Source organism: Sminthopsis crassicaudata, chromosome 3 (genome assembly GCF_048593235.1).
Source record: "Sminthopsis crassicaudata isolate SCR6 chromosome 3, ASM4859323v1, whole genome shotgun sequence".
In the NCBI taxonomy this organism is placed as follows: Eukaryota; Metazoa; Chordata; class Mammalia; order Dasyuromorphia; family Dasyuridae; genus Sminthopsis; species Sminthopsis crassicaudata.
The window spans coordinates 242,643,423-242,668,737 of record NC_133619.1 but is presented as its reverse complement, the minus strand read 5'-3'; the positions used below and the strand labels follow the sequence as shown (position 1 = coordinate 242,668,737).

At 39.6% G+C, this 25,315-nt stretch overlaps 1 protein-coding gene across 2 annotated transcripts; it reads left to right on the top strand.

Moving 5' to 3' along the window:
- Positions 1-1,538: 1,538 nt before the first annotated feature.
- Positions 1,539-23,317, top strand: CHST7 (carbohydrate sulfotransferase 7). 2 transcript variants are annotated; one of them, XM_074300290.1, is made up of 3 exons: positions 1,539-3,036; positions 5,824-5,913; positions 22,824-22,961. In XM_074300290.1, the coding sequence occupies exons 1-3, from the start codon at positions 1,556-1,558 to the stop codon at positions 22,825-22,827; spliced, it is 1,575 nt and encodes a 524-aa protein (XP_074156391.1). In that variant the 5' UTR covers positions 1,539-1,555; the 3' UTR covers positions 22,828-22,961. The 2 variants fall into 2 exon arrangements, with proteins under 2 accessions (XP_074156391.1, XP_074156393.1); XM_074300292.1 differs by lacking the exon at positions 5,824-5,913 and having other exon boundaries at positions 22,824-23,317.
- Positions 23,318-25,315: the final 1,998 nt, after the last annotated feature.

Below are 25,315 nucleotides of genomic sequence, written 5' to 3'. Positions count from 1 at the left end.
TTTGTGACATCTGGGATCCAGGTAACTGTAAACTATTAATTGTCTTTAGTGGCAAAAGACTTATTCTTGTGTACAATTTAAAAATAGCTCCACTGTGTCGTAGAAATCGTTCAGTATTTGGAATCAGAAAACCTGCATTCGAATCCTAGCAATTGCTACTTGCTTAGTACCTGTGTGACCACGGGCAAGTCATTCCGGGCCTACTTTCTTGTAAAATCAGAGCGGAATTGGATAATCTCTACTAACGTTCTTTCCAGTTCTGAATCCTGTGATTCTATAATGGAGTTTCCAAGCCTCGTGAACAAACAGGGTAAAAGACTCCCTTATCTTTCCCGCTGTCTTCTGCTTGCTCTTCTATTGGTTATTTCACTAGCATTTTGTTTGGGGGGGCTATCGATATTTCTGCAAATGTAACAATGTAGTCGCTGTTTTAAACAAACAAATAAACAAACAAACAAACAAAAAATCAAAAAACAAAACCATCACCACCAAAAAAACCCAAACCGAAGTAAGTCTACACTTACACAAAGCTCCAAAAGTAAGAGTTTTAAATGTAGATACGATGACTATGAAGAAGACAGCTATCTCTCTTTGGGCCTACAACTAAAGTAACTTAATGAAAAGACTTCAGTTTTTATCCTAGGGGAATGGGCTGGAGTGAAGTGATGCACATTAACATAGACTCGGAGAAGAGGGGAGGGATGGAAGGGTGCGGAAAAAAGCATGAAAATGATTGGTCAGAAGTCCCGCCCAGGGAAAGTTTAGCAGCAGGCATTTTATCGGCCTATTATGCAGATCACCACCACGCAATACATCATACTGTGAGCTCAGCTGAAGACCTAAAACACATGCTCCACCACCTGGTGTATTTTGAGGCTAGTGCTCAGAGATGGGTGGGGTTTGTGTATACACAACTCGACTTCCACATGACCGTTGGGTGTGGAAAAGTTAAATCTGGCTCCCACAGCTCAGGCTGGTGATCCCACCCAGAGCTGGCCCGCCCAGGTCTGCCTTAGTTAAAAAATTTGGGGGCCCCCAGAGGGTACCCCTTCCCCCCCAGAGGAGATGAAAGGATTGCGGGTTGAACATTTGTCAAATTTCCCCCGCAGGCAGTGGGCGGAGTTCCAAGAAAGGGATGGGCGGGGAGAGAGGGCAAGAGGGGAGGGACGCCCGCTGCTAAACTCGCCTCCCTCTTCCAAGTTTCGCTATGTTGTTCCACTGCCTCCGTCCCGCTCCGGTAAGTGAGGATAACCCGGCGGAGGGAAGCCTAAAGAAATGGCCCGAGGCACAGAGCAGCCATCGAGGAGGTAAGAGAAAAGGGGAGACGAAGAAGAAAGGGGACAAGCAGACAGGACCGGTGGAAAGTAACGCCCTCGTCATCCTGCCTCTCCATCACACCCTGCCCTCCCTGCCTCTTCCTGGTTCTCGGGCAGCGACCAGGAGCCCCTGACTGGGATTCAGGGGGCTAAGGGAGGGGAACAAGAAGTAGTCTGAGGAGTCCTGGGGGCCGGGAGCGCGGGGTGGGGTGGGAAGGGGAGGGGCGGGAAGGACAGACATGAAGGGCCGGCGGCGGCGGCGCCGGCAGCACCGAAAGCTCCTGTTCTTGCTCGTTGTGTATACTCTGGTCCTGCTGCTGCTGCCCTACGTCCTGGACAGCCGCAGGGGCGGCGAGGAGGCGGGCGTCCCGCGCTGTCCCAGCCTCCCCAGCAGCCTGGGAGTGTGGAGCCTGGAGGCGGCGGCCGCTGGGGAGAAGGAGGACGCTAAGGCTTTGGTCGGGACCGGAGGGGGAGCCCCGGGGCACCTCCAGAACTGGAGCGACTTTGCCCGACGGCCGCCGTCACTGCGCGAGAAGCAGCACATCTACCTGCACGCTACTTGGAGGACCGGCTCGTCCTTCCTCGGGGAGCTTTTCAATCAGCACCCGGACGTGTTCTACCTGTACGAGCCCATGTGGCACCTGTGGCAGGCGCTGTACCCGGGCGACGCGGAGAGCCTGCAGGGGGCCCTGCGAGATATGCTCCGCTCGCTCTTTCGCTGCGACTTCTCCGTGTTGCGGCTGTACTCCCCGCCGGGAGACCCCGCCGGCCCGGCCCCGGCTTCCGCCAATCTCACCACGGCAGCCCTCTTCGGCTGGAAGACCAACAAAGTGATCTGCTCGGCGCCCCTGTGCCCGGGCGCCCCTAAGCCCCGGGCCGAGGTGGGGCTCATCAACGGGGCCGCCTGCGAACGAAGCTGCCCGCCCGTGTCGTTGCGGGAGCTGGAGGCTGAATGTCGGAAGTACCCGGTGGTCGTCATCAAAGACGTTCGCCTGCTGGACCTGGGAGTCTTGGTGCCGCTGCTGCGGGACCCGGGTCTCAACCTCAAGGTCATTCAGCTATTTCGGGATCCACGGGCGGTGCACAATTCCCGCCTCAAATCCAAGCAAGCGCTGGTGCGCGAAAGTATCCAGGTGCTGCGCACCCGGCAGAAGGCGGACCGCTTCCACCGCGTGCTCTTCGCCCAAGGCGTCGGGGCTCGGCCCGGGCCGTCCCTGTTCCGGGCGCAAGCTCCGGGGCCCCGCGCGGACTACTTTCTCAGCGGGGCCCTGGAGGTGATCTGCGAGGCGTGGCTGCGGGACTTGCTCTTCGTCCGGAGCTCTCCCGCTTGGCTGCGCAGGAGATACACTCGGCTGCGCTACGAGGACCTGGTGTTGGAGCCTCGCACCCAACTGGCCCGGCTGCTGCGCTTTGCGGGGTTGCCCACCCTGCAGGCCCTGGAAGACTTTGCGCTCAATATGACACGCGGCTCGGGCTATAACGCCGACCGACCCTTCCTCATTTCGGCCCGGGACGCCCGGGAAGCGGTGCACGCGTGGAGGGAGCGGCTGAGCCAGGAGCAGGTCCGCCAAGTGGAGACCTCCTGTGGTCAGGCTATGCGCCTGCTGGTCTACCCGCTCAGTGGAGAAGAAGGAGCCGGCGGCGAAAACGTCGCGGAAGGGAAGCCTCCCGGGGAGAAGCTGCCGAAAGGAGGGGAGGGCACTTCAAAGCAGCGCCCCAGGTAAATACATTAAATAAAAATAAAAACTTTAAATATCCCCTTTCCTCGTTGGAGTAGACAGGGGCACTTGGGTTGAAGAAGAAAGGTATAGAGAGACTGGTGATATCCCTAATGTTCCCTCCTAGGGCATTGCCTCACTTTTGAGATGCCCCTTTTTAAAAAAATCCTGTTACTTTATTTGTCGAGCTTTTCTCCCCTTCTCCCTTCAGTCCCTCCTCCCATCTCACTGGATGTGTATGGTCAAGCAAAACAAATGAACGCATTCTCCATGTTTAAAAAGTACATGCCATATTCTACATCTTAAATCCATCACACCTTGTTTAGCTGGTAGCTTCCCTTTCCAATGACTTTTTATCCTCCGAAAATCTTAGTTTTCCCATGGGTCTCAGTTTCCTCATCTGTAAAATGGGGGAAATGGACTAGTTCTGATCTTTTTCATTCTAAATCCTGTAATCTCGGTTGCCTTGGCATTCCACCTCCCACTGTGAGAGCTTTAATTCACCAGAGAAGTAGAAGTTTGGAAGCTTTGTCAAAGTTTGTAAAAGACAGTTCTTTTTGAAGGAATCCTTTCTGTTTGTAAAGCTTTCAGTGGTCCTCAAACTTTTTAAATAGGGGCCAGTTCACTGTCCCTCAGACTGTTGGAGGGCCGGTCTATAAACAAAAACTCACACTGTCTCCGCCCCTCAGCCCATTTGCCATAACCCGGGCAGGCCGCATAAGCATCTGGCAGGGGGGGCGGGCGGGTGTAGTTTGAGATCTCCTGGATGGAAGGTGAATCCTCCGGCCATTTCCTGCCCTTTTCTTTATGTAAGTCCTTGTCTTTGTTATCGATCTTAGGACCTGCTAACCGACTTATGTTGGCAGAGAGTTTGGACTAAGGAGGCAGTTTCTTGTTGGAAAGGCTGATTTCAGACATTTCCCCTAATTGACAATTCAGTTAGCTGGCCAGAAAATGCTTTCCCACATGTGTTGTAGAGTAGTGCAGAATACAGTATTGTAAAATTGAGGATAAGGATGAGGAAAACTAGTGGTGGGTGGAAGGAAATGACTTGTATTTCCATTCATTATTTTATATTGTAATGGAGCATACCCCTTGGGACAAGAAAGCAAGCAAGACTGAGCCTTGAAAATGGCAAACCAAAAAAGAGTGGGTCAGGATCTGTTACTGGCAACTGCTGTGATTTTTAAAGCCCCAAGGACTGATATTTTTCTAAACTCATCAGATGGTTTCCTCAGTCAGTTTCTTTGGGGATAGGGAAATCGGCATTCTTTCCCAACTTCCTGGTTGATGAGAGGTCACACTTTTTTTTTTTTTTTTTTTTTTTAACATTTCAACAACATCCTTTTGTCAGCTCTTTTGAAGAGAAAGTCTGAATGATATCTTTCTAATCAATTTATATACTATAGGGGAACTTTAGTAGGCTTTTCTCCCCTTGTGGAACTCTCTCCCCACTGTTTTATTTAAAAATCAGTTAATATTCTCACATTTTTATTTTAATGTTTACATTTTTGAGAGCAATGTTGTGCTGACAGGATTCTGAATCAAAATCTCATCTCTTCATGAAATATGCTTTTGGAATTTTAAGTAAGTCACTTTACAGTGGGCCTCAGTTTCTTCAAATATATCATGGAGAGGTTGTACTAAAGGTACTTTTAAAGATATTTTCTAGTTCTAAATTTATTATCCTTTGAGGTCAGGGAGTGGTATTGATAAGACAGGCCTGCTTGGAGTCAGCTTGAATTTATTAAACTCTTTTTCCCTCTCTTCAAGTAAGATGCTGAATGCAAAGAAAGGCAAACTAAGTATAAATATATGAATAAAGGCAAAAAATTTTAATTCCTAATCTCAAGGAATTTATAGTCTAATGGAAGACAACATGTTAATTTTACGTACAAACTAGATTATGTGTGTCTGTGACATAAATTGGGAGGTTATCTAAGAGGGAAGGCACTAACATTAAGGATGATTAGGAAAGGTGTCTTGTAGAAGGCAAGATTTCAGGTCAGACTTAAAGGAAGCTAGGAAATGATGAGGAAGGGAGAGTGGCCCATGCTGGGGTGGGATGGCCAATGAAAACACTTCAAGTTGGTCGGTTAGACAATTTTAGAAAGCTGTAAAGTTCTTTTGTGGGAATATTATTTCAGAACTGTGGTGATAATTCTCATTTACTCACTAAGGAGTTATTGCTCACTCTTTATTCATAGCTTTGATGACAGTAGTTCACTTTATTTGGGACCTCACCATTTCCTCACTACAACCCTAATAGCTATCTTGTCCTATTGTTCCCACAGGAATTTTAAAGTAAATGACTTTTAAATGCAAATTTAAAATTAAATGACTTAAGACCTAACCTTTCCGGGCTTTAGATCCCTAAGGTTGTCTGTGTGAATTTCAGGAAAAGTACTTACCTGCATTTCCTCTCTTAGAGTTCCCTTTATGAATGAAAACACTGATTTAGTTCTTATCTTATTTATTTACAACTGTAAATACAGCTCAGGGATGTAGAATTGATATGAAGAGGAAAACTACAAACTTGCAACCTTGCTCTGCTGTGTGATGATGGATAGTTGGAACATCTTTTTATCCAATCTCTATATATACAGATTACCCAGTGAAAAGGATGTTATGGTTAAAAAGTGATAAGCAATTCCTTTCTTTTGTCTGGATGTCCTGACTAAGGAAATCATTGCAGTTTGAGGAAAATTAGTTTAGTTTCTCAAACCGGTGTCAAAGTACAGATCATTCTCCCACATTTCCTTTTTTTTTTTTTTTTTTTTTTAAATCAGCCATTTTAAAGGATCCACCTTGCCTTTTCTGTGGTGCTTCTCCCTCAGAACCTCCTCCTCCTCCAAGCTCTTTTGGACCCAGAACCTTTGGTAAGATAGGGGTTTTTTGGTTCTCATCTATGATTTCTTTGTTGTATGGAAATGCTGATAAGAAAACTCACCACAAATATGGTACAGCTGTGCTGTACAGTTAAAGTGAAGAGATTTTCCTGGAGTCACACAGCTGGTTTTTAGAGCATTGGCTTTGGAGTCTGGATGTCTGAATTAAAAAAAAAATCCCATCTCTGATATTTACTATTTAGATTCCCTTTCACCTGGAAAATAAGAGGATTGGACAAGGTGGTTTCTGAGGTCCATTCCATCTGTGCCATGCTGTTGAAGTCATGGGAATGGGTGAAGTTAGTACAAGGGAGAGGGAAAAGACAAGAGGAGAAGCATGCTTTAAGGCAGAGGTAGGAGGAGGAATCAACAAAAGAGAAGTATGAAGAGAGCCATGAGAATGCAGTAACTCCAAGGAAAATGACAAGATGAAGAATTACGCAGTAGTCATTTTTAATAAGTGCCTTCTGAGAGGTCAGGGAGGCTAGAAAAAGGCAAAGGAATGGGATTAGGAAGGCTAACTTACCTGTATGATCTTGGGCAGATCACTAGGATGAATCAGGAACCTCAGTGGAACACTGAAGGCTCTATATCATTCATTAGCCACTGGCCTTCTCCCAATACCTGTGGATACCCACAGATATAGACATATCTTTTCCATTGGGTCTCTATCAGTAGTCCAATAAAAATCAGAGATGTCTGCCTCAAGCTGACTAGCCCTATTTTTTTTCTTCTATTTTTAAAGCTCTCCCAAAAGACCATTTTATGCTTTCAGTAGAAAGATAAATCCTTGTCAGATGGTAATATTTCATTTTTAAAATTGATAGAATTTAGAGAATCCAGTCATACCTTTTAGGCATGCTAGCAGAGGGATCAGGAAATTAAATTCCCTTGAAGGTGAAAAGTGCCTTTTAGTAAAACAACCTTTATCTCTTTCAATCCCAACAGAATGTTTTGGGAATTTAACTAATTTCCTCATTAGACTGTAAGCTTGTTGAAGGCAGGAGCTACATTTTTCATTTTTGTTACCCCGGTGCCTAGTATTTCACTACACACAGGCATTTAATAAATGTTGATTTAAAGTCAAATTTGATTGAGACAATTAAAGTTTATATTCAAATATAGTTACAGTTCACATATAAGTGAATATATTATCATGCTTTTATTAACATAGTCTAATAGAATATATTAACATAGTTTAATTGAATATAATGAATGAAATGAGTGAAAAAGAGTATTTATATAGTCATAGTACATGTGTATTTGTGAACCTATTATATAGGATTTCTCATTCAGTACAATTCATTGTGCCTATATTAGTGAAACAGTATTAGGATGTGAAAATTGGACATTTCGGGAGAGAGAGAAAGATAGTGAGAGTGTGCCTTTATACATAAAAGGAATGGCTAAAAAAGTAATGACAATTTTTTACTTTGCCACACCAGAATAATCGTATCTAATCATGCTGTATCCTTTTCTTTTGCAGTCCCTGTGATATTTCCATTATTCACTGTATTTTTGGAAATTTTCTGTGGTACTAACCCATAGTGCCTATTACTAGCACATTGTTTTTGAGTGTTCTTAGGAGAAAAGATTTTTTTTGCCTTTCAAAGCCTTCTTTTTATTGGTTTTAAAAGGAACCCAAAGTCATTTAGACCCAAATTGGATGAATAAACTGGGTAATACTAATTTTGATTTGAAAAAAATAAGATCATTTTTCTTGTGTATGAGGCCCATAAGTTGCCTCAAGGGACAATTTACATGAAATGCAAATATTCAGAAATATCTAGAGCAGTCACAGCATCCTTGAAACACAAACATTCAGCTTACTAAGGCAAAGGTTTTGAAAAACTCACCCTCATTCCTTATGTAGCTGTACCTTTTGGTATACGTTATAAATTATATTGTAAATATACAGTTATATTTTACTATACTCAAGGTGACCTTGCCTGAACATTGCAATTTTGTTCTTTGCATTGACAAAAAATTTTTGATTTTGAAAAAAGATACAATCCTAGTAACTGTATTACCTTCTATCAAGACAAAATTGTAGTAGAGGCAAAGTACCATTATGATACTTGGGTATTTTCAATAATCAGGATACAATGTTATACTGAGATATAGGGTGGAATTCTTATCATTGTAATAGCTGAGATTAACTTTTTATTATTATAATTTTTTATTAAAGCTTTTTGTTTTTCAAAACAGTGTACAGTTCTTCAACATTAGTCCTTGCAAAACCTTGTGTTCCAGTTCTCCCCCCACCTTTATCCATGCCTTCCCCTAGATGGCAAGTAGTCCAATATATGTTAAACATGGTAGAAATATATATTGAATCCTATATATATGAACATTTCTACAATTATCGTGCCACACAAGAAAAAAAAGAGAAGCAAAATAAAATGCAAGCAAACAACACTAGAGAGAGTAGAATGCTATGTTGTGGTCCACATTCTGTTCCCATGGTTCTCTCTCTGGGTATACATGGCTCTCTCCATCACTGAACAGTTGGAACTGGTTTGAATTATCTTAATGTTGAAGAGAGCCACATCTATCAGAATTGATAATTGTATAGTATTGCTGTTGAAGTGTATAATGATCTCCTGGTTCTGTTCATTTCACTTAGCATCAGTTCATGTAAGTCTCTGAGATGAACTTTTAAAGAACCTAACAACAATTGGTTCATCTCTCTTAATTTTGTTAGGCAGTCAGGGAGTCTTTTACTTTTTAGCTATGTTTTGTCTTAAGCAGCCTAATTTTTTTTTTTTCTTTTTCTCTGCTCTCTAACTTTCAGGGGCTATCTCTAGTTTTCCTGAGCTATATCTTGCCATTGAACCCAGATGGCTCTGGAGAAGAGAGTGAGACTAGCAACTTTGCATAGCCCTTCTTTCCTTCTCCTTCCCTCCCTCTTTCCCTCTCTTTCTTCCTCCCTCTTTCTCTTTTTCCCTCCTCTTTCTTTCTTTCTCCCTCTCTCCTTCCCTCTCTTTCTTCCTCCTTTCTTCTTTTCCTTCCTCCCTCCCTTTTTCCTTCTCTTTCTTCCTCCCTCCCTTCTTCTCTTCCTTTCTTCCTTCCTCCCTTCCTTCTTTTCTACCTCCTTCCTTCCCTCTCCCTCATTCCTTCTTTCTCCTTTCTTCCCTCCCTCCCCTCTCTTTCTCCCTTCTTCCCTCCCTCCTTCCCTCTCTTCCTCCCTCATTCCTTCTCTCTTCCTTCCTCCCTCCCTCCCACTCTTCCTTCTGTTATGCCATAGTCTCTTTGAATTGCCCTATCTCAGTTATACTGCCCCAAACCCTAGGTTATCATACCACCCTTCTCTCTTGATCATCAGAATATTTGATAAGGATAAAAGATCTTATATTTTAGAATATCAGAATGCCTTTCCCCATCCTAAGCTATCAGAATATCAGATACTGCTTTATCAGAGACCTTTCCCCATTACATCATTGTTTCTGTCACCCTATAAAGAATCTCTGTGCCCCACATTTGATACTAGATACTTGGAGACAAGAGTCCAATCCAGTCAATTGATTAACTCTCCAATAAATTAAATTATTATAACTCTCTAATCTCTATCTTGCCTCAGTTTCTCTAGCATTACATTTCCTCCCTCCCTCCTTCCCTCTCTCTTTCCTTCTCTTCCTTCCTCCTTCCTTTCCTCCCTCCCTTCTTCCCGCCTTCCTCCTTTTCTTTGTCTCTTTTCTTCCTCTATCCATATAAGGAATCATAGCCTAACCTACAAATGCTCTCCCCAGAGGAGATATTTCGGGGTTTAGGGGCTAGGTTTCTTTTTAAGGGCCATGCCCTTAAATTCAAATAATCTGCCTCTCATTGATTGACTAATAGTGGGTCCCAGCCCAGACTTACTTAGTCATTATTTGTGTTCTGATAGCTCAGGAAATGTTATTAGCAAGTGTTTCTGTGTTTTGGCCAGAAACCCTGAGGACTTTTCCCCAATTAAAAAATTGATTTTGGGGAGTGGGTGGGTAAAAGAGGCCATTTTTTGCCTCATTTCTTATCTAGCTCTAATCACCTAATGCATATTGTTCAGACAGACAGACCTTAACTTAAAAAGGACGAGGCTCTCTCACTGCATTTTGAGCCATGTCCAGTCATCTGGGTCTAAAAGTGGTCCCTGGACCCTCATGGCTGCCGAGGAGAGACTCGGGCTGGTAACTTGCACAGCCCTTGTCTCACTTAAATCCAACTCACATGCAAATCATAACATCTCCTTCCTGATGTCATGGTCTTCTTCAAGAACAAAGGGCAAACAATAAAAACAGTCCTTGTAAGGTCTGCAGGCTCCTGGCTTCTTCCCTTTTGTGGGAAGGAGCTGCCGATCATGTAAGCAAGAAGAGCCTGAGTTGGAATTAAACAGCTTCTGCCCCAGTGTTTGGATAGGGAATTGTTATTTGGAAGGAACACAGAAGCAGGAGGACTTTTCAGGAGCTAAACAGGAAGAACCCTAATTGGCTAAAAATCGCTAAGCTCAGCAATGTTTCATGAGAAAGGTTGTTAATGCCTTTTTCCTTCTCCTAAGGCCGGATGCCAACAGCTGTGTCTGTTGTTGCTTTGGAGCTTATGGTGTTCAGGCTGAAGTAGCTAGCCCCCTATTAAGTGCTGAGATGGGAACTCTTAGTTGAGGGAGAACATCTTAAAACTGGGGGGTTAAGAATTATATAGAAAAGGTCTAACACATTGAATTAATTTCTTTTTTACCCAGAAGTTAGCAAACAACAAATAAAACTGGGTATTTCCATACACATAGTAGAACAGAAAAAAGTAGATTAACATGTTGAATTTCAATGATAAATGTAGAGTTCTGGGATTCAATAGACTTTATTTTTTCAACAATGGGCAACTTTGGTGTAGAATTGTATCCCGAGAATTATAATCACTGTGGTAGAGAAATATTTTTTCTTTGTTGATCCTGAGCTTCCTTCCCTGAACATTATGTTAATGAGTCTTTGCCAGAGGAGCATATCTACAGCCTGGTGTGTCAGAAAAAATGGCATAGTGCATTGTGATCTTGAGGATGGTGGTGGGAAGGCGTTCTGAGCCAGGCCAGTACAAACAAGCCTCATAACGGATCTGTGCTCCCTGGGCCTGGCAGGGCTGCTCGGTGCCAGCACTCTGAGATTAACTATTGTTTAGACTGAGTTGTAGCTGTCTAATTGTACATCACACATACCCTACTGACTGTAATCCTGGGAAGTAAGCTGTGAAACAAAGTCTGAAGTTTGGGGTACTCTTTTGGAATAATTATATGGTATGGTGACATTAAAAAAAAAATAACATGGCCCTGATATAGAATGCTTACTTGAGATTCTCTAGGACTGCTGATCTTGAGGAATTGGAGAAGGTGCGAGATTAATCTCAGGACACTCCTACCAAAAAAAAAGTATTAAATTTTAAATATGAAAGTAGACCTCTACCAGCAATAGATAGCAGAGAAAAGTCAGGTTTTCCAAGAAGGGGGTGGCCCTATAAAGAGGAAAGGGCTGTTGGAAAAGTATCAATGCAGAAACATATTTTCTGTGTCTCCTGGGCTCATCTTCCCTTACTTTAGTAGTTTAGCTGCAAGCACAGGAAAAATCCAGTCATTTGCTCTCCACCTAGGTGAATCCTTTTAGGATTTGCCCACTATCAAAACAGAGACACCCCTCAGCAGACTGAGGGAAGTTGGCATGAATGATAGACTATTCTGCTAGAGACAACCAACCTCTTTTCTGCTGTGATGACTTCATGGATTACTGGCTCTTTTTCCCCCCACACTGAGGGCAGTGTTAGAGAGAAGGGAAAGATTAAAATGCTTGAACTTGGCTATTTGTTAATAGCCCTGGCTGTTTGGAAGTAGACGGGTGCAAGGGGGGCGGGGAATTAGTTTGGCTGAGGTAATGGAGTTTAGATCCAGGAAGGATCTTTAGAGATTATGGAGTCCACTCCCTCATCCTGGTGAAGAAAAAGCTGAGAAAGATCACATAGATAATCAAACTCAGGAACATTGCCCACAAATGTCCTTCCCACTATTTGTGGAACAGAAATATTTCTACCCAAAGTCTATAACTACTTAATCCTGAAACTTAATTGTCAGTCATTCAATAAATATTTATTAAATGTCTACTCTGAGCCAAGTGCTAAATGTTGGGGATACAATGAGAATCAAAATTCAGGCCTTGCTCTCAAGGAGCTTACTTGGAAATACATTAGGGAATCAACGGGGAAGACAATTTGCAAACATCTACGATAAATAGTAAATAATTAATAGCAGAGTGCTAGAATTAAGAGGAATGAGGAGAATGTTGTAGTAATGTTATTTTAGCAGGAATTTGAAGGAAGCTTCAGGGAAGTCCTGAAATCAGAAGGGAGATGAATGTCTTGTTTAAAGAGCAGCAAGGAAGCCAACGTCACATAGATTATGTGGTGGTGGAATGTAAAATATAAGAATATTGGGAAGGAGGTAGAGTAGGGCTGGTTTTAAAGGGCTTTGAATGCCAAATAGAGGGTTTTGTATTTGATCCCAGAGTTTACTGCATAAGGGGGTGATATGACCATACCTATCTTTTGGGAAGATCACTTAAAAATTATTTTGTTTTATTTTCAGGTCTGTACTTTCTCTCCTATAAGTTCCACTCTCCCATACCATTTTGAGAAAGTAAAAAAAAAAAAAAAAAGTTAAGCAAAGCAACAGGAATTTCTGCTTTGGTCATGTTCAAAAAAAAAAAAATCGTTTCTCTCGTCTTTTCTCTTTATATTAGTTCAGATTAGAGAGTGAAGTTCAAGTGTTGCTTAAATAATTTTAAGCTCCTTTTAAAAACTTCCTTTATCATTTCCATGAATTCTTGTTGAACTTTTGCTAAAGATGTATTTTTTTTAAGGCTTTGCTTAATAGATATTTTGGAGTGATTCTCTTCTTCTGAGTTTGTATCTTGAGCATCTCTTACTATCGTATCACTTTATGCTATGCTTCTTTATTGTTTGCTTATTCTTTCAGATTTTCTGACTTTGAACTTTATATTAGGACCAGACTTTATGCATTTGTGAGGAAGGGGGCTGAGCTTCTGTCCTCTTCAGTTCTTTTTGCCCCCCTCCCCTTTTTTTTGGGTTGGGGAACAACGAAGTTGGGGTTATTTCAGAACCACAGAGACAGCTCAGACTGGAGAATTGAAAGCTTTAAATGCTCCCCAACTGGTGTGATCCAGGGTACAATCAGTTCTTATCTGTGCTTTGCAGGCTTCTCACCTATGTCTGAGAATGAACAAAATCTCTTGATTTTTTTGTGGTTGAAAGTTCCAGGAGATGGCTGCTGGATTCAGCCACTGTCCACCAGTAGGAAAGCTTTGCTGGCTCATAGAATCGCACATTCTTATTTGGCCTGGGGTTCCTTTCCTGGTCACTTCACTGCAAGCTTCAGACTGTGCTGGAGGTTGGAGCTGAGACCAAATTCTGCTCGGGGGTCAAATCCAGCTCCTCTTTGTTTCTGAGTCATTCTTTATCATACAGAGGCTAGGACCTGTTGCTGCTGCTCACTGTGGAATACTGTCTGTCTTGGATCTGCGACCTGGAACTAGGTAGAGAATAACAGAGCTGTCCCTTGGAACCTGTTCCTACACCCTATACAAAGTCAAGGTCTTCCTGCCATGGGGTACAGCCCTGGTCCTCTTCAATTCCACTTCTCTGAAATGTTCCCAGAACAGACAGTATCCCCCAGGCCACTGACCTCTGTCTTCCTATGCTGCCTGGGCTGGAAAAGTTACTGGGATCTTATTATTGGATTTCTCCAGGAAGGAACCCATCTGGTGCACTTTCTAGAGCTGTATGAAGGAGTTATATTGGAGAAGTTGCACTTCTTCCTGCTATGGTGCCATTGGGGTTCTACCCTCAGGGAACTGAGGTCATAAGTGGCAAAATGGATCTGCATTGCTAGCAGGAGTTGCTTACTCTATATGGATCCCCTTCCTCCCCCCCCCCCCCCCCCCAGCAAAAAAGGAAAAGAAAGAACAATAGCTACAGTAGTTATAATGGAGTTGTTTTATTAATGGAGAGGATGAAGTCTCTAAGGATTTTGATATGAGCCCAAAATGTCAGTCATAGAACAAAATATAAATGTATTATGAAGTATAAAAGTATCTGGCATACTTAAATGATGTGGACTTAAAAACGAGATGTGATTGACTTTTCTGGGGGAGAACATTGACCTGGAGGTAGAAATGGAATCGACTGTTTGCTCTTATTTCATTTAAGTTGGGGAGGATGGAGGAGGAAGGCAATCAAGTAGTTCCTTAAAAAAAATAAAAAGATTGGAGACTTTGTAGTTAAATATTCAATTACAATTAAACATTATTAGGATTATTATTCATTCACATTAAATTGGTTTCCTTATATAAGTACCTATGTATAAGTATATTGAAATAATTTTTTCAAATAGGAAAAGTTCTAGAATAATAAGACTATACTTTATCTAGTTCCAAATCTACGTGGCATCAGTTTTATACAACTAGCCGTACAAGTGCACTTGGATTAAAATTAATAGTATTTGCTTGGAAAATAAGCAGTCAATAAATGCTTGCTGAATTTAATTAATATTGTGGGATTACCTCAGAAGCACTGGGACAACCAACCTTTTTAGTCCTCATTTCCCCAGGGTGGGCATTTTTTTTTTTTCCAAGGCAGTTGGTGTTAAGTGACTTGCCCAGGGTCACACAGCTAGGAAGTATAAAGTGTCTGAGGCCACATTTGAACTCAGGTCTTCCTGACTTTAGGACTAGTGCTCTAACCACTGCGGCACCTGGCTGCCCCTGGCCAGTACTTTTTTTTTTTTTAATTTAATATTTTTTTAAGTAATTATAGTTTTTATTTACCAGATATATACATGGGTAATTTTACAGCATTGACAATTGCCAAACCTTTTGTTCTAATTTTTCCCCTTCTTCCCCTCCCCCAGATGGCAGGTTGACCAATACATGTTAAATATGTTAAAAGTATAAATTAAATACATGTCCAAACAGTTGTTTTGCTGTACAAAAAGAATCGGATTTTGAAATAGTGTACAATTAGCCTGTGAAGGAAATCAAAAATGCAGGCGAACAAAAATAGAGGGATTGAATTCTATGTAGTGCTTCATAGTCATCTCCCAGAGTTCTTTTGCTGGGTGTAGCTGGTTCAATTCATTACTGCTCTATTGGAACTGATTTGCTGACTAATACTTTTAAAGAAGTATTTAAACATGCTTATTGAACTTTTCACTAAGGTGGTATTAGGTAGATCTGACATGTTAATCTAATCCAATTTGGTGTTGGAATGAAATGAAAAGCCAATGAACAATTAAAGAATATAGTGATGCTTAATTTTTATAGAGGCCTTACTTTCTTGCATCTCCTGGTCTAGTCAGCATGGCAGAACATGTTGATCTTGTGGTCTTCAGAAAGAAACAACAAGAAAAATTAAAAAAAAAAAAAAGTTACAATCTATACTCAGGCTCCATTACTTCTTTGTCTGGAGGAGAGTAGCTTTTTCATTTTCAATCCTTTGGAATGATATTGTATCATTGCTTTGCTGAGAATAGTAAAGTCATTCACAGTTGATCATTGTATAATGTTGTTACAGTGAATAATTATTTCCTGGTTCTGCTTACTTCGCTTTGCATCAGTTCATGTAAGTCTTTCTAGGTTTTATTGAAGTCATCCCATTTGTCATTTCTTATAAGCACAATAGTATTCCATCACAATGGTGTACTCTAATTTGTTCAGCCATTCCCCAATTGATGGGTAAGCCCTCAATTTCTAATTCTTTGCCACCACAAAAAGAACTGTTGTGTTTTTGTACACAAGATTTTTCCTTTTCTTCTTTTTTTTTTAAATCTTTTTGAGATACACACTTGGTAGTATTGCTGGGTCAATGATATGCACAGTCTTATAGTCTTTTGGGCATAGCTCCAAATTGTTCTCCAGAATGGCTGGGTCATTTCACAACTCCAACAGCGACCCAATGTATGGATGGAACATTTAATGCCCTTATGAGACCATCAAGCTGCCCAAAGGGAGAAAGAAATCAATCAGGTTCCAAGGACAGGGTTTGTTTTGTTTTGTCTTTTAGGGGAAAATAATTTCAGGTACAGGAAAATAGGGAACCCAGTAAGCTAATCAGTTCTCCCCCTGCCCAATGGTCATGGCAAATCAATACATTTGCCTGTTAGAAAAAACATGTCACAATACTCCCTAAACTAATCTATTTATTTAGTGCTATATCAATCAGACTTCCAAGAAACTATTTTAATAACCTAGAAAAAATAACAACAGAATTCATATGGAACAACAAAAGGTTGAGAATTTCAAGGGAAGTAATGAAAAAAAAATTAAGTGAAGGTGGTCTAGCTGTACCTGATCTAGAACTGTATTATAAAGCAACAGTCACCAAAACCATTTGGTATTGGCTAAGAAATAGACTAGTTGATCAGTGGCATAGGTTAGGTTCACAGGGCAAGATAGTGAATAAAAATAGCAATCTAGTGTTTGACAAACCCAAAGATCCCAAATTTTGGGATAAGAATTCATTATTTGACAAAAACTGCTGGGAAAACTGGAAATTAGTATGGCAGAAACTAAGCATGGACCCACATTTAACACCACATACTAAGATTAGATCAAAATGGGTCCAAGATTTAGGCATAAAGAATGAAATCATAAATAAATTGGAGGAACATGGGATGGTTTACCTCTCAGACTTGTGGAGGAGGAAGGAGTTTGTGTCTAAGGGAGAACTAGAGATCATTATTGATCACAAAATAGAAAATTTTGATTACACCAAATTAAAAAGTTTCTGCACAAACAAAACTAATGCAAACAAGATTAGAAGGGAAGTAACAAATTGGGAAAACATTTTTACAGTTAAAGGTTCTGATAAAGGCCTCATCTCCAAAATATACAGAGAATTGACTTTAATTTATAAGAAATCAAGCCATTCTCCAATTGATAAATGGTCAAAGGATATGAACAGACAATTTTCAGATGATGAAATTAAAACTATTTCCACTCATATGAAAGAGTGTTCCAAATCACTATTGATCAGAGAAATGCAAATTAAGACAACTCTGAGATATCATTACACACCTGTCAGATTGGCTAAGATGACAGGAACAAATATCGATGAATGTTGGAGGGGCTGTGGGAAAACTGGGACACTGATACATTGTTGGTGGAGTTGTGAAAGAATCCAGCCATTCTGGAGAGCAATCTGGAATTATGCCCCCAAAGTTATCAAAATGTGCATACCCTTTGACCCAGCCATACTACTAACTGGGCTTATATCCCAAGGAAATACTAAAGAAGGGAAAGGGACCTGTATGTGCCAAAATGTTTGTGGCAGCCCTTTTCATAGTGGCTAGAAGCTGGAAGATGAATGGATGTCCATCAATTGGAGAATGGTTGGGTAAATTATGGTATATGAATGTTATGGAATATTATTGTTCTGTAAGAAATGACCAACAGGAGGAATACAGAGAGGCTTGGAGAGACTTACATCAACTGATGCTGAGTGAAACGAGCAGAACCAGAAGATCATTATACACTTCAACAATGATACTGTACGAGGATGTATTCTGATGGAAGTGGATATCTTCAACATAGAGAAGAGCTAATCCAATTCCAATTGATCCATGATGGACAGAATCAGCTACATCCAGAAAAGGAACACTGGGAAATGAGTGTAAACTGTTATTTTTACCTTCTGAATCCAATTCTTCCTGTGCAACAAGAAATTCGGTTCTACACACATATATTGTATCTAGAATATATTGTAATATATTTAACATGTATAAGACTGCCTGCCATCTGGGGGAGGGGGTTGGGGGAGGAAGGGAAAAAATCTGAACAGAAGTAAGTGCAAGGGATAATGTTATAAAAAATTACCCATGCATATGTACTGTCAAAAAAAAAGTTATAATTATAAAATAAAATAAAAATTAAATAAACAAAAAACAAAAAAAAAGAAAGAAAAAGAAAAAGCATGACTCATTATACACCTAATAGTCCATCTTTCTTCCAGGAAGTAGGAGACCCTTCCCTCCCCCCCCCAGAAGGTGCTACCACATCCTTTTTCCTTGGCTGGATTAGAGTAAAGTAAACCTTTTATTTACTGTTCTATGACTTAAAAGTACCTCATTTCATCTCAAAAATGAAATCCGAATTAACATGTGAACTAGTATTAGACTTACCCCCTCCCTAATACTACCAAAATGTTCAATAAGCATATTTAAATACTTAAAAAAAGTGGGCAGATCAGAGGAAAAACAAGGATTAAAGGATTGGCAGTTCCAGTGCTTCAGAGATAACTCCACAATATTAATTCAGTTCAATAATTCATTAATCCTATAAAGTCTTGATTGATCACTGTGCTTAGGGTGCTGAAGTTTTTCCAAGTTCCTTTTACATTATTATAGTTATTGTGTAAATACTTAAGAATCTACTTATTTTACACTGTACCAGTTGATTCATATCTTACCAAGTTCTTTGAATCCTTCATATTTATAATTTCTTATTATGGAATAACATTCCATTACACTTACAAGCCACAGTTTGTTCAAATATTTCTCAGTTGCTGGGCATTCACTTTATTTTCAGTTTTTTTTTGCTACAACTAGATGCACAACTGTAAACTTTTTTTTAATAGGTGGGTCAATTCCCTTTGTCTTTAATCTTTATGAAATATGTGCCTAGTAGTGGTATTGCTTAGTCAATGGATCAATACAATTTAGTGAATTTTTGAATATAATTTCAAATTACTTTTTAGAATAATTGCATGAATTCACTGTTGTGCTAAGAGTACATAAATAGGCCTATCCTCTTTTAAATCCTCCAAACATTGTCATGGAACTTAAGATTTGCTTTAGTTTTGCATTTCTCTTATTGTTAGTGATGTAGAACATTCTTTCACATAGTTATTGATGGCTTGAATTTCTTCATTTGTCTACTGCTTATTTATATCCTTTGACCACAAATCTATTATCACACCCACATATTTATCCATTCCTTATATATCTTGAATGGGAAGCTTTTAAATTTTTATTTATTTTGCTGAGGCAGTTGGGGTTAAGTGACTTGCCTGGGGTCACACAGCTAGGAAGTGTTAAGTGTCTGAGGCCAGAGGTCATATTTGAATTCAGGTCCTCCTGACTTCAGGGCTGGTGCTCTATCGACTGTGCTACGTAGCTGCCCCCCAAAACTTTTTTTAAAGAGAAATTTGCTGCAATGATTTTTCCATTCTAATCTAACTATTGCTTTTATCAAAGGCCATCTTTGAAGTCATGGAGATGATATTGTGACATAGAGACAAAAATCACAGATGCTTGAATTACAGAAGGAGAAGTAGGAAGGGTCAGAATGATTGTAGTCATTCACTAAGTTGTCTCCGGCTTACAAAGAACCATGTGCACAGGTATCCTTTTCAAGTTGACTTCCAAAAAAAGAGCAATGACTTTGTATTATTATGAGATATTATATCCAGTTTTGCTTTATTCAAGATGAAAATGGGAAGAAAACAAACTTTTTTCAAAACACTTTGTGTTCCTATGTACTTTGAAGTAAGACTCTAGAAAATAGAAACTTATTTGAGCTAGAAATCCTTAGATCTGACCTTAGAAATCATCTAGTCTAACCTCCTGTCTTTTATTGAGGAAACTGAGGCTTGGAAAAGTAACTAGAATAAGACTCCTTATGTTGAAAATAGTAGAGCCAGGATTTGAACTGAAATAGCTTTTGTATTTGGAACTTATAAGATGGACTAAACCTTAGTCTGCTTAATTCAGACCACTTTCTAATTTTCTCAGCAATCTTCCTACTAGTTTGAAGCTTTGTATTTATCAAAAATTGGATTCCTTTACTTGCTTTACTGATTATCTTTTTTTATTAATCAATAAAAAATAGTTTTAAGGGCCACCAAGCTGCCTATTCAGAACGGATTGAACTGGTGAAGTTGAAAACAGTCAAGGCTTCTGTGCTGATCAGCAGTGGAATTGGGTCCAACTCAATGGGCATAACCATTATATGTCCAGCCTGGGGAAAACAGGGAGACCCAATCTTTCCACCAGCCACCATTCAAAAGAAGGGGTGAAGTTGTGCACACCAAAACATTGACTCTGTAAAGGCTTATTGACATGTTTGAAAATGTTTTTCATTTTTCATCCTTTGTCCATCACTTCTCTGCTAATGTGTTATTCTGCTATTTTACTGAAACTATTGTAAACTCAGAGTTGATGATCTGGGATTTTCTAAGTAAACCCTCATATAGTCTGCAAATAGGCCTAATTTGTTATCATTTGCTGATTTCATATTTCTCTCTCTGGTTTTGTTGCTGGAGTTAGCATTTTAAGTATGAGGGTAGAAAGTATATTGTTGCTTTGCCCCCCCCCCCCAATTCTTATGAGGCAAGCTCCAGAATTTCACAGTTGTAAATATAGAGCACAGTTTTACATTTTTAATGAGATGCAAATGACTTGAATTTACTTGGGTAATTTTAAATCGATTCTCTTTAACCAAGGGAATTCTTTTTAGTCAAAGGAAGAGAAACACTGACGCACTTTGATGATATCAACATAAACTTACAGTGAAATATTTTTCAGCTGAGGATGTCAATGTCTCTGTGGACCAGTATAATATATAATATAATAATATAATGGATGTATTTGTAGAACTTTGATACTGATGAAAATTTGAGTCAAAAAAAAAAAAAAGGAAACAAGTTTTGAATTTGAAAAAGAAGGAAGTTAGTTTGTGAATTATTTATTCTTGTGTTAATGTAATGACATAGAACACAAATGTCACATTAAAAAAAACCCCAAAACTGTTTTTATACATGTTCTGAAAACATTACAATATACAGAAACCCTGATAAGACCTGAAATTCATTGCACTGACAGTTTTTCATTCTTTTATCATACCAAATATCTTTAAATATCACTGACTTATAAGAGAAATAAAACCTGCATTTTGCTCAGGGGGTAAAAGTCTGGGCTAGTAGAAGAAAAATATTTTTACCATGGAGTATATAGCAGCTTAATTTTTAATTTTAATACTTCATTGTCAAACTTAACAAGAAACTAATGTGGTTCTAATATTTAGAACTTCAATGTCATTATCTTCATTTTAAATCATAAAGACTTAAGAGGTCAGTCCTCTGGGGTCTCCAGGGCCTTAAATTCAGGCATGAGCAGAAAGCTGTGATTACTCTTATTGGTAACCCGAAGATGATTGAAAGATGAAACCTCTAGCCTTTGAAACGTCAGTGTGGCAATCTCGCTAGGAAATGATGGATACCTCTTCAAATTTAAAGAGAGCCTTGATCCAGTAATTAGCCTAACTACTGCTCTGGAATAAAGAGAGGCCAAAAACCAGTATCTTTCAGGAAATGAGAATAAGGAGAGGGACAGGACATGTGATTTTATAGGGTTAAGGAACTTAAAGGAGAAAAACTTCTCCAACCCATGCAAATCAGCAGAAGTTCTGTAAGTTCTGAGGTTAAATACTATGTCCAGGGTGATAGTATGTTTCAGAGGTGGGCCTTGAACCCAGCTCTTTCTGGCTTTGTGAGTAGCCTTCTGTCCAGTAAACCACATTACTGCTCATAAAATTTTTAAGGAGGATAAAAGGCCTGATGCTTGCAGTGAATCCAAGATATGGGAGGAAACTTAAGGTTTTTTTCAAAGCCAAAAGATAAATGTTAATTCAAAATATCCACATTCCATTCCCTCCCTTCCCACCTTCTCTAGCCAACTTATTGTCAAGGGTTTGATGAATCTATTTACACTCATTTGAATGAATAAGATATTTAAGAAGTAGCCATTGTTTTGTTATAAATATCATATCTGACCAGTCTTCTTTTTTTTTTTTTTTTTTTTTTTTTTAAGTGCTTTAAAAAACAAAACACAAAGCTGCCTGCTGGCATATATCTTCAAGTACAGATCACCAGATTGACCATTTAGAGTAAATGACCCTGAAATATATAGCAAAGCTTGTTTCAAGTTTTAACACAAATCTAATGTATACTTTTTATCTAGAGATCTGACCAAATAAAACTGCATTTATTAAGTAAACTATTCTTTCATTTTGTAAACTGCCACTAGAGAAAACCTTCCAAGGCTACATCTTAATTCCCTGATTTGTGTTGTGTATCACTGTTGTACGTTTCCACTTGTCCTAGAGGTCCTTGTTGTCTGGGGCTTGAGGAAAGTATTTCATGGATGGTCAGTTTCCCTAAGGTTAGAACCAGTGTCAGAGTTGGTACACATTCATCATCCACTAAGGGTTTGTAATGTAAGAAATAGGAAGGCATCACAGATGGATATTCTTTTATACTAATATGAAAACAGTTTTTTGAAGTGCCACCAAAAAATGACAGGAAACTTGAATAGAGCCTTAATTATTACTATGATACAATTGTGAGGGTTTTTTTTTTTAAGAGTTATAAAAAAGGATTTACTTCCCACTAATGGACACATGGACTTATAAAGATGGTTAAGTAATAGGCATCTACATTTAAATTCCACTATAGAATCCAAAGAGCATGCAAACCAACAAACCAGTCCTTGTCAGATGTAGATAACAGCAGCACAGAAATGCTGACTGAGGCTTTCAGTATTTTTTTTCCTCTTCCTTTTCCCACAATTTGGAAATAGCTTCTCAGGCCATGTTTTCTCATAACATTTTCACAAAATGAAAACAATTATTTATTTTTCCAGAATAGATTTTTAGCATCTGATTTGAGTATTGTATAACTTGAGTTAAAATATTCCAAAGCTAAATAGGTTTGCACAGGTCTTTCATGGAAGAGGCTTCACATTGACATTTCTACATGTTTTCTATATTCTTTCTCTCTCTCAATTTTCTCCTTTTTCCCCTTTCCCCCTCCCCCCCCAGGTAAACCGCAACATTGAAGTGTACAGTCCAGAAGAATGAAGAATCAACTGCCAATAGGATTATTTTATACGCTTGGGGTATTGAGACTTCACTTGACACTAACTGCTGAACGGTTCTGCATAGCAGAAAAAATAGCGAGCAGTTAACACAACGGACACTTCTGCAAAGACTACATTTCCAATAAGGAAGTGACATAGTGCAATATGGATACAGTGGCCCTCCAATATGGAGGGCTTTATTTTCCAGCTTGAATCTGCCAGTGGTGATCGCCGCCCCTTGAATGACATTCCCAGTGATGAAAAGGAGACTTTTTTTAAAAAAATGATTTCAGAATTAATGATGTTTATATCACAACTTGGACAAAAATATTGATCTGAAAACCATGGCAAGTGTGGTCTTGCCCTATGTTCATTCTGTAACTTAAAGAAAACTTCTTGTTTTAAGGTCTGAATGGGATCTTTAAAAAAAAAAAAAAAAAAAGAAAAAGAAAAAAGGCTTCTTCTAACTCTTCTTTATTTCCATTCTCTAGGCCTATCAAAGAACTCATGTATTATAATTTTCACTCTCAAGCTCATATTTGTAAGAATTAGCAATACTACTAAATAATAAGTTCAGAAAGCAGTCATGAAGACTCTAGGTTGATGACGTCAGGTAAAAGTGAGTACTGCCTCATACACAGCACCAGGTGGAAGCTATGGAAGGATTTAAAGAAACCTTGGGATTCCTGGCTTAATTGGAAGCAAAGCTAAAATGCCCCATCCCAAATCCATGACAGACCCTACCTGAGGCTCATCACTCTTAATTGTGCCACTTGTTGGCTGAAGGTGGGCTGCTACAAGACCACAAATGTGCCATTGGTGCTTTAGGTTAAAAAGCAGGAGAAGAGAAATCACAGGCAGAGAGGTCAGGTTTACAGTATTTCCTTTGACACTAAGGCACAACCAGGCACATTAAAAAAGGATTTTTATGTCTAATGCTGCCCTGATTTTTGCACTCTTTAAAAAACAAAACAAACAAACAAACAAAAAAAAACAGCCAAAATGCTCCAACCCTTGACAAGCTCTTAAGTAAAACTGAAAGAGTCCAGCTTCATATTTCAGAAAATATATTTCATCTTTCCTTATAACATGGTAAGAGTTAAAGCAGAGGGGCAAATCGGTATGCAACCTTTAGCAACAATCATTAGTCCTAGTAACAGATGATGCTTTGGGGTTTTGTTTTGTTTTTTTATCTTCTGAAATAAGAAGGAAGAAAGAGATAAGGGAAAACATGGTGGGAAATCATTTTGTGCAACTTTGGAGAAGTCAGTCTAAGCATGAGGAACGGGAAATGTTCATTAAACCATGCAGAAAGGGCTAGACTCTGAGGTGCCTAATTGCAGGCCTTCCTGCTGAGCTGTGTAGGAAGCCTGAGAGTCATGTTCTACAGAACACTGAAGCAATTGCTCTTGGTACAACATAATATACTGTTAAAGGGTTATTAAGTTTTGTTGTTGTTGGAGGCTAAAATTATCCCATTTTATAGTTTATGAAACTCTGCTTCTTGAAAAGAGATTACTTGGTCATTATAGGGAATTATGGTTCTTGCTATTTCATCTGGAAGAGGCTGTAGATTTTTGGTTACCTCCCCACTGACTCATTTCTTAAATAGGGTGAAATTTCCAACAATGTAAAAATGGGAGTTGGTCTGCACAACAGGTTCCTTCTCCTTCCTTTAACTTTGTAAGAACATATAGCCTCATTTTGAACAGAAGTCCAATGTCAAAATTTAAATTCAGCAGAAATGATACAAAATGGAAACAAATTCATCTTGCTTTCCTCCAAAGCATGTAACTGTAAAAGTCAACCCAACGAGCTATATGTAACAACTGTCACAGAATAAAACTTAAATCTTTAATATTTTTTAAATGGAAAAAAAAAGGCTTTGTACAACTGACATGGGGTTTTCCCCCTTCCTCTTTACAATCTCTGAGACTATGAATAAACTAACTACTTTAAGATTATCAACAACCGCTGGAAGTCCTAAAGGGAATACTGACAGTTCTCAAAGGCTGCAGTATCCCAATTGATTGTTCAAGACCAGTGGTCCTCAAACTTTTTAAATAGGGGCCAGTTCAGTCCCTCAGACTGTGGGAGGGCCGGACTATAGTAAAAACAAAAACTCACTGTCTCCGTTCCTCAGCCCATTTGCCATAACCCGGCGGGCAGCACAAACATCCTCAGCCCTCTACATCTGGCCCGCAGGTGGTAGTTTGAGAACCTGTTCAAGACAAACCCTAGCTTTCCATGTCATTACTGGGGCTCTTTTTGTTCAGTAGTAGGGGTGAGTGTGGGATTTATGATTATAAAGATAAATGCCCTAAATTTTGGTACGACTGATGTTTGTTTTATAAGAACACGGCATACAACTTCCTGAAAGCCTTCTACTTACTTTGAGATCAGGAATCCTGTGTCAGCCTGGATTCAGAATAGGTTCCTAAGGTACACTAAGAT

Excerpts from the sequence above, each read along its gene's own strand:
- CHST7 (XM_074300290.1), top strand. The coding sequence starts at position 1,556 with ATGAAGGGCCGGCGGCGGCGGCGCCGGCAGCACCGAAAGCTCCTGTTC. Across the intron at positions 3,037-5,823 it reads ACTTCAAAGCAGCGCCCCAG|CCATTTTAAAGGATCCACCT; the intron begins GTAAATACATTA and ends TTTTTAAATCAG.